The 11858-nt window shown below is 31.2% G+C and overlaps 1 protein-coding gene across 1 annotated transcript; it reads right to left on the bottom strand.

Moving 5' to 3' along the window:
- Positions 1-1327: 1327 nt before the first annotated feature.
- Positions 1328-2078, bottom strand: LOC149558460 (uncharacterized). The gene is made up of 2 exons (XM_089830854.1): positions 1868-2078; positions 1328-1524 (listed from the first exon to the last, which is right to left on the bottom strand). Exons 1-2 carry the CDS (start codon positions 2076-2078, stop codon positions 1328-1330), a joined length of 408 nt encoding a protein of 135 aa, XP_089686980.1.
- Between the last annotated feature and the right edge of the window lie 9780 nt (positions 2079-11858).

The raw sequence follows: 11858 nt of genomic DNA, 5'->3' as shown, positions 1-11858 counted from the left end.
TTTTAAAAAATCACAAATACCCATATCTTATGAGGGAGCTGCCCCTCTCAAATGTAGAGGAAGATTGCAATCTGATAGTTATCAATTATGATCTCTCCAACTTTTGGCCCACTTGTCACTGTTCATAGGGAAAACATGGTCATTATCAGAAGTAACTTCAAAGCAACAAATCTATTTACCAAAAAAATAAAACTAAAAATTACAAAACACTTACAATTGACAAAACCCTTACCACTGTTAGCCTCTTGCAATTATGGAGGACTTTTCCCAAATTCCTCCAAGAAACATAATGAGAGAGGTGCCTTATCATATTAGTACCTTGATATTAGAATAACTATATATGAAGCTCTTCAAGTTGACCATTTCAGATTATGTCATTATAATTTATTATGTCAGCTAAATTTAAATCAAATTAATATTTCTATTTTTAGTAATATAAATATATAAAGTTGATGTTAATTTTTTTTAAAAAGATTTATTATTGTTCATAAATATTATCTTTCTTATTGTTAATTTTGAAATAGTTTTAAGCTCACTAATACAATAAATAAAATTATTATTTTTACTCATTATATTTAAGTATTATATTGTTTAACAAATTATATTAAATATCATTATAAATATATTTAAAAACCTATAAAGTACATAATAAATTAAAACTTTAATTTAATTATCAATGAATATTAATTTTATATTAATAAAAAAATAACAAGATTTATTAATTTTATATTAATAAAACAAAATTGACATGGTTTACATTAGCATTTGTATCCTAAAATTATGGTGAAGAAAAGAGAAATGAATATGGTGGATGCAATAGTATTTGAGTATGACAAGTACAAATAAATTAATTTAATTTATTATAGTTTATAAAATATTTTAATTAATTAAAATATTATACATTTATATTTCTCTATAATGATATTAATTATAATTTAAATTTATATATTATTTATTAATATAATTATTTATATATATATATATATCATGTGATACTATTATATTATAAATAAATTATAATATCTTTATAAAAAATTGTAACATTAAAAATCTTGCATGTATGCTAAAGTTAAAATTAATTATTTATCAGTTGTACAAAGCAAAACAAAATTAATCAGTGATTAAAGCCTGCCTAAAATTCAAAATGTGTCACAATAGTACTTATACTAATAATAACCGAAGAAACTGTTACGAACATGATTGAATAGCGATGTTTCTTCAAAGTTTACATTGAGGAGATAAATTCTACACTCCAACTGTTTCCATCGTACACTATTGCCATAACGAATATGAACATGAGACTAAAGAGTCATCTTTTCTCCTCCTCCTACAGTTTCTCTGATTTCTTCTTCGCAGGTGGCTTCTCAGCGGGCTTCTCAATGTGTACACCGCTGTGCGGAATCACAATGCCTCTCAAAATTTGGCTGATATCCTCATCGTCCCTTATCACCAAAGCAATATGCCGAGGAGTTATTCTCTTCCTCTTCATACCTCTCGCCTTACTCCCCGCCATAAACAACACGTGAACACCATCAAAATTGAGTGAGTCACTGTTAACTTTAAATCATCAATGAAAATGTCAGAATGAGAAAGGCAATTCAAATACGGCTAGAAACAAATTGAGTCAGGCTATATGAATTAAATATGAGTTATTAAATAACAAAAGTTTAATAGATAGCTTTTAGATTTGATTGTGTAGTATTTTTATATTAATTAAATACATTGTATTGATGAATCATATAGTATGATTCAACATCTTGATTAAAAAATTACACAATAAAATTCAAAAATTATATATCCAATTTAGAAAGATAATAAAAATCTTATAACTATTTAACATTTTTAACCTAAAATATTAATAATACGTCTGCGGCTATAAACTCCATAACGGCGGCCATGTATACGGGAGCTGTTTCTCCCACCCGCTTTGCATATCTGCCCTTCCTCAAGTACCTTCCAATTCTCCCAACGGGAAATACTAATTCCGCCCGGACACTCTTGGATTTCCTCCTCTGTCTTCTTCTACGCCTACCTTCTCCAACCTCCCATCGCCCACGGCTACTTTCTCCAACCTTCATCCTCTTAATATATATACTTGTGCTTTTATCAGATACAAAATCTGATGTAGGCAGTGGCTACACTAATATGTAGATAGTGGCTCAATATATAGTAAACGACGAAGCCCATGATCGATTTGTGGGTCGCTTCTCTGACCAATAATATCGTATCTCACATTCAAGTTTCTGTTTTCTCATCTCTTTTCCTTAGATACCAAAATTCTATTTCTCAACAATGGAATCTTTTCAGACCATCAAACACTCGCTTTCTAAATTTGCTGAGGATTGGCATTCAAACAAATTGCAATGTGAGTGAGTGAGGCTCGATTTTGTTGATACCAATAATCGACTTGAGATTCCCTAAAATTTATAAATAAAATGTTATTTTGGATAGAATTCTATTTTGTAAAGCAAGGGAGTTTGTAAAGTTCTATTTGTTATCATTATTTTCATTATCTTTGCAAAATTTGTTTATGTAAAAGCGAAACCAAAATGGAATATTTCCTGTATCGATATAGAAATTCTATTTCTCACCAATGGAATCTTTTCACCCATCGAACACTCGCTTTATAAATTTGCTGAGGATTGGCATTCAAACAAATTGCAATGTGAGTGAGTGAGGCTCGATTTTGTTGATACCAATAATCTATTTGTTATCATTATTTTCATTATCTTTCCAAAATTTGGTTAGGAAAAAGCGAAAATTCTTTAGACGCTTTATAGTAACTTGGGACTATTATATAAGTTTTATTATTTTTTGTAATTTTAATTTTTTTGGGTCACATTTTCAATTGGTAAGATATATATATGAGAGGGATCTATTTGTCTTACTGTATCTGATATGGTAGTTGACTTTGTAATCTTTCTTTCAAGAACATAAGTTTTCCACTGATAAAATATTTAATTATAATTGAAAGAAAAGATAAAAAATCATATGAAATAATTTCATCAATATGTAATCCTTTACTAATATCTTATAAAATCCTCAAAATACTCTACATGCAAGCACTCTAACACTCATATGCAAATATACAATTCAATTCTATCTTAATAATCAAACACATTATACACCATATCCCTATTAATAACCTCTCTTCATCTTTAGATAAACCCTCATCTTTCCATAAATCCAACTACTTCTTACCACTCGTTACTTCATTCCTTGCATTGTCTGTTAAAAAAACAAAAAACATCATTCAACTACCACATAAAAATTCATCTATATTTTTATATGACACGCTTACTCATCCTCTCTTTTATGACACAAGCTGACTTCTCCTCTTTAACTATGCATTAGCAGTGAATTGCTTCATCATACACTTTGATGCCTCTCTTCCCTTTGCAAGAATTCCTCTACAACACACTCATTCGTATATCTTCTTGTTACCATATTTTTCACTTGAATGATGATTATACTGGGAAATATATATATATATATTTAATCTTCCAAGTGGTGTGGATTAATTTATAAAAAAATTGAAAAACTGGAAAACTGTAAAATGGGAAGGAAAGAATATTTTGGTTATCATAAACATAATATCAAATTCTAGAATTTTAACAACTTTAATTCTATTAGTGTGATCAGATTTCCACAATCCATCATAGTTATGTAAATTAGTTTCTGGATTAGATTGTGTGTCAATTTTTCTCATCAATGTTTCGAGTCACTTACTTTATTTGACATCTCTTGCTCTCTCATCCTGATGATGGATCACGTAGTGTGATTCGAAACGTTGATGGTAAAGATCTCCACACAATCTAATCCAGAAACTGATTTACATAACTTTAATTCTATCAAAGATATTTTCATAAGAATGAATGGTATATTTCCCTACAATTATTTAATTTGTATGAGAATCAACATTTCTAAGAAAGCATTCGTAATAAAATTTCTAAAGATAGGGGCTTTAGAAATTTTTTGACTTTTATAGAACATATAATAAAAAATTTATTCTATGTAATAGATTCTTAACTATTCTAGTATCTTTTTTAAGTTAGAGAAAAGATGAGCATATATTACAACACTAGTCCTTGTATATCTTATTTATTTGATCTGCATATTATTTCTTGAATAATCACATTGATGAACCCTTGTAGTCAAATCAAGTTTGGATATCTAAACTTATTCTTAAAATTAATATTTTTTGGTGAATCAGTGTTCATATTAATAGTCATATCTTCAACAAATTAAATAAAAGAGGGCTCTTGTTTGTGAATGGTTTCTCTTATATTTTATGGATTTTAAAAGTGTTGATCATATAAATTTTTACTTACCTTATGCCTATTACCTTATTCTCACAATATGCATAATATTAATAGCAAATGACAATAAAATAGAGATTCAACTAAAAATGTGTCTACATGAGTGCAATTTAAATTATCATAATGATTAAACTATGCAATTGATCCTATAATTGATGCAATTAAATGCTAAAAAATCTTAAATGATTTTAATAATAAATGTATATGGTTTATTAACATGTAAAATAAAATGAATTATGATCTGATATGATAAAACTACTCTAGAATCAATTTGGCATGATCTCCTTATAAATATTCTAGATGAAAATGCCTCTATGTGGGTTTTTTTAAAGATTTTTCTTGGAAGAAATTGATTGAATTTAAATTTTATGGTTGGTATTGGTCCACAATGAGTGGTTGAGAGTAGGACCTTGAGTAATCCATGTTATTCCATCTCACTAATGTTTGGTTTTAAGTATTACGTGTTTTGTGACTTGAGTGGATGATAGGACAACTAATTAATTTAATAAATTAATATCAATATAATTAAATATTTTGGGCAATAAGTTGATTAGTATACTTTGATGATTGATCACTAATATTCAAGTATTTATGAACAATTTAATTAAATTAATCTAATCTAGTTACACAAGTAATCCTATGGTTGAATTTATTTAATTACCTTAACTAGGGTTAAATCACCTAATTAGGGTTTGGATCTATTTTATCATTATTTAGGTCTTTTGATAAGGATAGAATAAATTCTAGGTGATTAGATTTGCCTCTCCCTAAAGAAACATTTTATTAGTATGCATCTAATGTTTGATGTCAATAGGGTTTAGATTCAGAAAATAGTTTGATATAGATCCTCAAGAAACTATTTAAAATATAAAGTTTGTGTAAACTTGATGTGGTGCCTCATGATAAGTTTGAAAGAAAGACAACCAAATTGATATGAAGTGATAAAATTAATAATCTACTTATTCTGGTGATGTCAGTTATAAAGAATAATGAATTTGATGTGCTGTGATGAAGTTGATCACATGTCCCTATTAATTTAAATGATGAAAACACTAATAAGAGCAAGCAAGTTATTAGATGAAATAACTCATTCCCTATGATTTTATTGGTTCAAGATAACCAACTTGATATGGATTTTGATGAATTTGGTATACCCTTGGCAAAATCATTTAGTTTAATTAAATCCTACTAATGAATTTGATTAAATTATGTCCTACTTATCAATATTATTTAGTTCAATTTGATAAACTGGATTTCTAATTCGATAACTAGTTGATTGATTTAAGATTTAATTTTATTGTAGATGCCTTGATTGTTCAAGAATGTTTGATGAAATTTAACTAACAATATGATGATTTGATGGACATTAATGCTTCTAATTTTCTAACAAAAATTTAATTCCCTAAATTAAACCCATGCCTCAATTTCAAAAAGTGATAATGTGTTTGATGGTTTGATTTATCAATTCTGATTATTAGCCTCCCTTGGGAGAGAAATAGAAAGGAAATAAATATTGTGAACTATTTTTGAACATATTTTATTGATTAGAAATTGATTCTATTGATTAAAATGGATTTTGAGTTATATTGAGATGAGTTTGGCTAACTTTGACTTTGATTTGACTTTATTTTTCAATTTAGACTATAGTTTGACCTAGTTTGACTAATTTACATATGAAATTATTTCAAGCAAGCTTTAAAATATATTGAGTTTATTCTACAAATGATTTGATTGGATTTGACTTAAGAGTTGACTTGGTGCAATTGACTTTCATTTTGATTTTGATCCTAATGTTTCTTTTGATGATTTCAATTTATCATTTGATGTCAATTTGGTTTCTATATGACAAAGTCAAAAATTAGGTAAAAAAATTATACTATTTATTTTATCTTTTAGTCTATGGTGATTTTCTAGCCTCTAATTGAGCATCATGTGGATTCCCATTGAGATCCATAGTTTTGAGCTTGTCCACATACATTGATGTCCAATAAATTACCCTTCTCTTCTATATCATTGATTTGAAACCTTTTTGTTGATTTTTTGATATGAATTTATGTTGAAAATATTTGTTTAGCATTTTGTAATTTCCTATATCCTACATTGTATGAGATAGTGCCATCAATTTGAGGATGCCATGTGAATCCAAATCTATAAAAAATGGCAATGATTAACCAAGAAAGGTCAAAAGAATCATATTTTTATGATGGTTGATAATTTTCCATACATAAATCCCTAAACAAGATGATGTAGAGAACACTAGGAAACAATGACTATTACCTACAGCCCACAAAACTAGTTTAACTAGAAACTATGTAGAATATCCCAACTAATCTCTAGTTTAGTAAAAATAAAATAGTACCTTACAACTCATTTCCAATTCTTGAAAACATCACTAACACCTATCAACTTTGATACAAATTACACCTCAAAATCTTCTCTTGAAGCCACTATCCCATTTAGGCTTCAACCTAGACATGTGAGGATAATACCTCCTCTAGTTGCATGTTATGGATTATGCTTTTCCTCTCACTACTTATGAACTCTAGGGACCCAATACAATCATTGCAGATGGGTAGGATCCTTTGTGAGGTTTAAAACATGGCTTAACCCCCTCTTGTGGATTCTATTAGTCTATTGGTTGTATTAGGCACTAACAATTGATGTTTTGATGCCAAAAAAGCCCTATACTATAATGATTGTTGTTAAAGCTTTGTCATAGGTTTAAATCCTTGTATCTCATAGTGAGTGATGCAAGGAGGGGGACTATCAATAGTGGGCTAGTGTTACTCATGAGGTTCATGGCATGGCTTAATTATCTCTTATGTATTCTATAAGCCTAGTGGTTGTATTAGTTATTGATATATCAATATTTTGGTAAAAATGTAACTGTGGTGGTTAACATCCACTCTAAAAATCCACTATTGGTTTGGGTCTAATCCATCGACTTTCTTTTCTACAATTAATTTTTTTGGTGTAAATATGTATTTACTATGTACACTTACTTAAGTTTACTTAGGTTAATGCATTATTTTATTATATTGCATTTTTTATTTATTTATTTTGTGAGACACTTAGGTTTTTGCACACTTTTATGAGTTGTCATGTTGAAAACATAGAACTATGCAACTCTAATTCAGCACATGGTGTCTACAACACTGGAGTTTGTATCATTCACTAAGTTGTCATGTAAAGAACACAGTTATTTGCACTCCATTTTTAGCACATGTTGTCTACAACATAAATTTGCATGTTACATTATTGTAGGCTTATCCTCTCATCATTGCACTTACTTTCGTGCTTAATAGAAGATAACTCATATCTGGTGGACATGTGTCTGGTTGTAGGACATATCATGTAACTGATTCTTAGGCATTCTAGATTCATCTTAGAGGACTTTATATATAGTCCTTCCTAGTGTACTTTCATTGATATGGAATTGAATACTATATAGTTATTCTAATCATTCTCTGCTCTATTTTATGCTTGTGTTTGAGTTCCTTGGTCTTAGGTGAATTTTTCCCTAAGGAAAATTCTTACATGTTATCAGAGCTTGGAGATTCTATCTTCACATAGCCATTCGAGACCATTGTTGCTTCAACACCTCAACCTGACTCTAGAGTAATGATATCATTGGGAGCATCTACAGCCATAACGGACCTCACCATTGCATCTAGAATGACTATAAATTTTCATATTGTAGGCCAAAGTCGATCGTGAGGAAAAAAATTTGCAAATCAGCACTTGGACACCCTGATTTGCAATTTAGGTATGGTCATTTTGCAGAGCTAATTAATTTTTTTTTGGATTTCTAATTTTACTATTCTCTAGTTTTGCAAAAAAAAATTGAATTTTTTTTAGGCCAGGTAGCCTTGTAGAGAATTTTTTTTTGCATAGGTACCAGGCAGTTAGATCTCAACCCTACACCCTGTACAGAGAATATTCTACAGAATATTCCTTTAAGGAGCAACATATTCCATTATATATTATTAAGTGTAATAGTCAAAATTAGGGCAAGATCCTGGCACGATAGGCCAACAAGTGGCCACTTCAAAGTCCTACATAGTTCAAAGTTTGGGCAAGCAACATTTTTTGGTGACCAAGCAACCCCACACTTAACAGGTAGCTTTTTTTCATTAACTCTTGCCAATGGTTGCTTTTATATAGTAAAGTGTTATTTCCCATCTATGTGGGATAATACCTATTAACTTTGGCTTCCTATTTGTGAGGTTCTAGCTATTGCAAATTAAAAACCCCCAGTGTGTGATTGCTTCCAACCATTGCAAAGATAATCCAATGCCTGAAACTTAATCCCAGTGCACATGATAGACACCATTGATGACCTTTTTTTTCTATGCCTGCAATAAACCCACTATTTCAGCATGAATAATTCTCGTGATAGTAGTGTTTTTCCATTTCTCGGTGATGATTTTTGGAGCTCTAGCATGTGCTTCCACATGCCACATGGCATTCCCATAGCGAGCTCCCCTACCACATGTCAAGCAACCTACAGTTTGCACCTCTATTCATTGCATGACCCTATTATCTCCTTCCATGTGGACCCATCCACACAGACTAGCCCGCGTTAGCTTTGACACTATCAACCATGGTGGACTGACAACTTAGCCAGTTGTACCACTAGCTGGAAAGACCTACGGACTGCCATGAGGACTGTCAACAAGGAGCCACAACACACCTTTCCATACTATTTCATATAGGTGATGTCATCTAGTCATATGATTGTACAACACATTAGCTACGACATCATCCAAAGCATTATTTTTTTGTACATTTCACAGGAAAAGATTTAATGGTCGTCTGACCACCATTGCCAAGAAATTTAGAACTACTATGACAGTCATTTGACTATCAAATTTAAGCATGCAATTTTCCTTCCAGACCCCTCTTTAGATTTCTTTTTGATTTGTTAGCCTAACTTTGCGAGGCCATAACTCAGTCATTCAAACTCCAATTCAGGTGTAATATTTTTTTATTTTGGGTAGAATTTCCTAAACTTTTTAGTGGTATTGTTCTTTTCTAGTTTTGGTACAAGGAGTTTTCAAAAATTTAATTTTTTGGCATCTATACTTGTTCAATCCTACATTTTACAACTTCAAATGCTCCATATAGGCTCATTTAGACACAAAAACATTTCCATTTTTTTAAAGTGCATTATTTTTCATCTACTTTCCAAATTTGTAGTTAGATTCTAGGGTTGTGTGGACAAAAATCTCACTTTCAGAACTAAGGCTTTTCCTACATTGTATTGCTTTGATTACTTTTCAAAATTGTTGTACATCTGAGCTACAATGCATAGTGACAGATTTGGGCCTCAAAATGTAGTTGTAAAAAGAAAAATTAGAAGTTCACTTTGTAGATTTTAATAAGTGGCCAATTATACATGCACTACATATAAAGTGCCAAAAGCATCTTTTTTGGGGTGGTCTTTTGATTGAGTGAAAAGTGGGGGTGTGTACTATGTTCTTGTGTCTCTCTTGTTTGCTCTTTCCATTTTTTGCATCATGGGTTCACCTAAATGTCAACTTCTAACTTCACACAATTATTGTACATGGAAAGATATTGTATCGAGTATATTAATGGCAAAAGGTCTAAATCTTTATATTGATGGTACAATTCCAAAACCCACTAATGCTAAAAAAACTCATTGATTGGAAAATTATAGATAATCAGGCTTTAGGAATTATCAGGAGTTGTGTACATAGAGATTTCTACTTCCACATTGCTAGTTTCATGGACTCCAAACTTGAATCATTATATGGTAAGGTGGATGAGGAAAAGGGTTTTTAGATTGAGGACAATCTACATCTCTTGGATCCAAAGAATTTTGACACAATTCAAGATTACATCAAAAAAGCCAATGAGTATAGGGCACTACTTAAAGATTGTGAAAATCCCATGAAGTATGACAAGTTCATTCATCGTATCCTGAAGAAGCTACCTTTAGAGTATGCATCCTTTGTTTCGAGTTATAATACTCATAGGTTGACCATGGGAAGTGTTTTCTAAAAGCCTACATTTGATGCATTTGTAGAGATGTTGATTGTTGCACAATCTCACTTGATAGATTTTGGACTTCTCATGACATCAAAGACCAAAGCACTGGTGGCTAGTGATGAGCACCAATCAAGTCAAGGAGGGAAAAGTTCTAGCAACAAGAAGAAGAAGTAGTGGAAGTAGAAATCATAATTTGAGACACAACAATCCTCCTCACAACAACGCAATTCTTCTTCCAAGAAGAAGGGAAGTAATGAAAAGAAGGACAAACTTTTATATGCATATTGCAAAAAGACAAATCATGATTAACATCATTTGCAAGACTAAAAGAAGCGATGAGCTGGAAAACATACTCAAGAAGAACAAAATTCAAGTCTAGGTACTTCCAAGGATTCAGCTCCAACCTCTTAAAATGGAAAAGGGAAAGAACTTATGGAAAATATAAGTTCTTCATTGGAATGGATACTTGACTCAGGTGCCTCCTATCATATGGGTTCTTCAAAGGGAGACTTTTCTTCATTGAAGCAGTCACAGGTACTGTACATGTTTGTGGTAGATGATATTAAAATAGAAGTTCAAGGAAAAGGAAATGTAGAAATGGAAAATATGGAGTTCAAATATGTTCTCTACATTCCAAACCATAGCTCCAATCTCATCTTTGTTTACCAAATCACTCACCTTGGAGATGGTCACAAAGTTGAGTTCCTTCCAGATTCAGTGATGGTGCATAGTTTAAAAGATGATTCATTGGTTGTAGTGAGGAAAGTCAATCATGACAAGAGGCTTTATTCCTTCTCCCACTTTGGGCCTAAGTCTCCTTCTCAAGCCTTGTTGAATCACTCTACTTCACAAACAAAATTATGGCATTATTAGTTTGGTCATCTTGCCTACCACTACCTTCAACAAATTTTCTCAAAACACATGGTCAAATGTCTACCTAACATCAACTTTTCTAAGGGTGAGTGTTCATCTTTTTTAGTGGATGTGCATCTCAAGGAGAAGTATGATAAAGGGAAGTCTTCTAGAGCACTAGTTGTTCTTCAATTGGTTCACATGGTTTTAGCAGGTCCTTTTGTAGTGACTTTTACTTTTGTTAATGATTTTTCATGCTTCACATGGGTCTACTTCCTTCATCATAAGAATAAAATGGTTGATAAGCCTCAAGCCTTCAAGAGTCATGTTGAACAAAAATCAAGGAAAACCATCAAGGTTCTACGGACGGACAATGAGAATAGATATATGGACAAAAGACTTAAAGACTTCTATAAACTTGAGGGGATTGATCTTTAGAATCCACCAGCATTCAGTCCACATAAGACAGATGTTGTAGCTATGAGGTTTAGAACTCTTAAGACCATAAAACATTGCATGATAAAAGCCAAGTCTCTTGATCCAGCACTTGAAGTTGAAGCCATTAGCAGTACTACTCACCTACTTAATAGGTTAGGTCTCCTCATAATTCCCTAGATGGAAAAACTCCCTTTTAGGCATGGTGCAGTAGAAAACCAATTGTGAGTCACTTTAGAG

Source organism: Cupressus sempervirens, chromosome 5 (genome assembly GCF_028749045.1).
Source record: "Cupressus sempervirens isolate cs-2001-9-10 chromosome 5, ASM2874904v1, whole genome shotgun sequence".
NCBI lineage: Eukaryota > Viridiplantae > Streptophyta > Pinopsida > Cupressales > Cupressaceae > Cupressus > Cupressus sempervirens.
This window is presented reverse-complemented; position numbering and strand designations above follow the sequence as displayed.

What these genes read in the sequence shown, in the direction of transcription:
- LOC149558460 (XM_089830854.1), bottom strand. Translation starts at nt 2,078, where the DNA reads ATGAAGGTTGGAGAAAGTAGCCGTGGGCGATGGGAGGTTGGAGAAGGT. An exon ending in TATGGAGTTTATAGCCGCAG is followed by an intron (nt 1,525 to 1,867) that starts ACGTATTATTAA and finishes TTGATGGTGTTC; the next exon opens with ACGTGTTGTTTATGGCGGGG.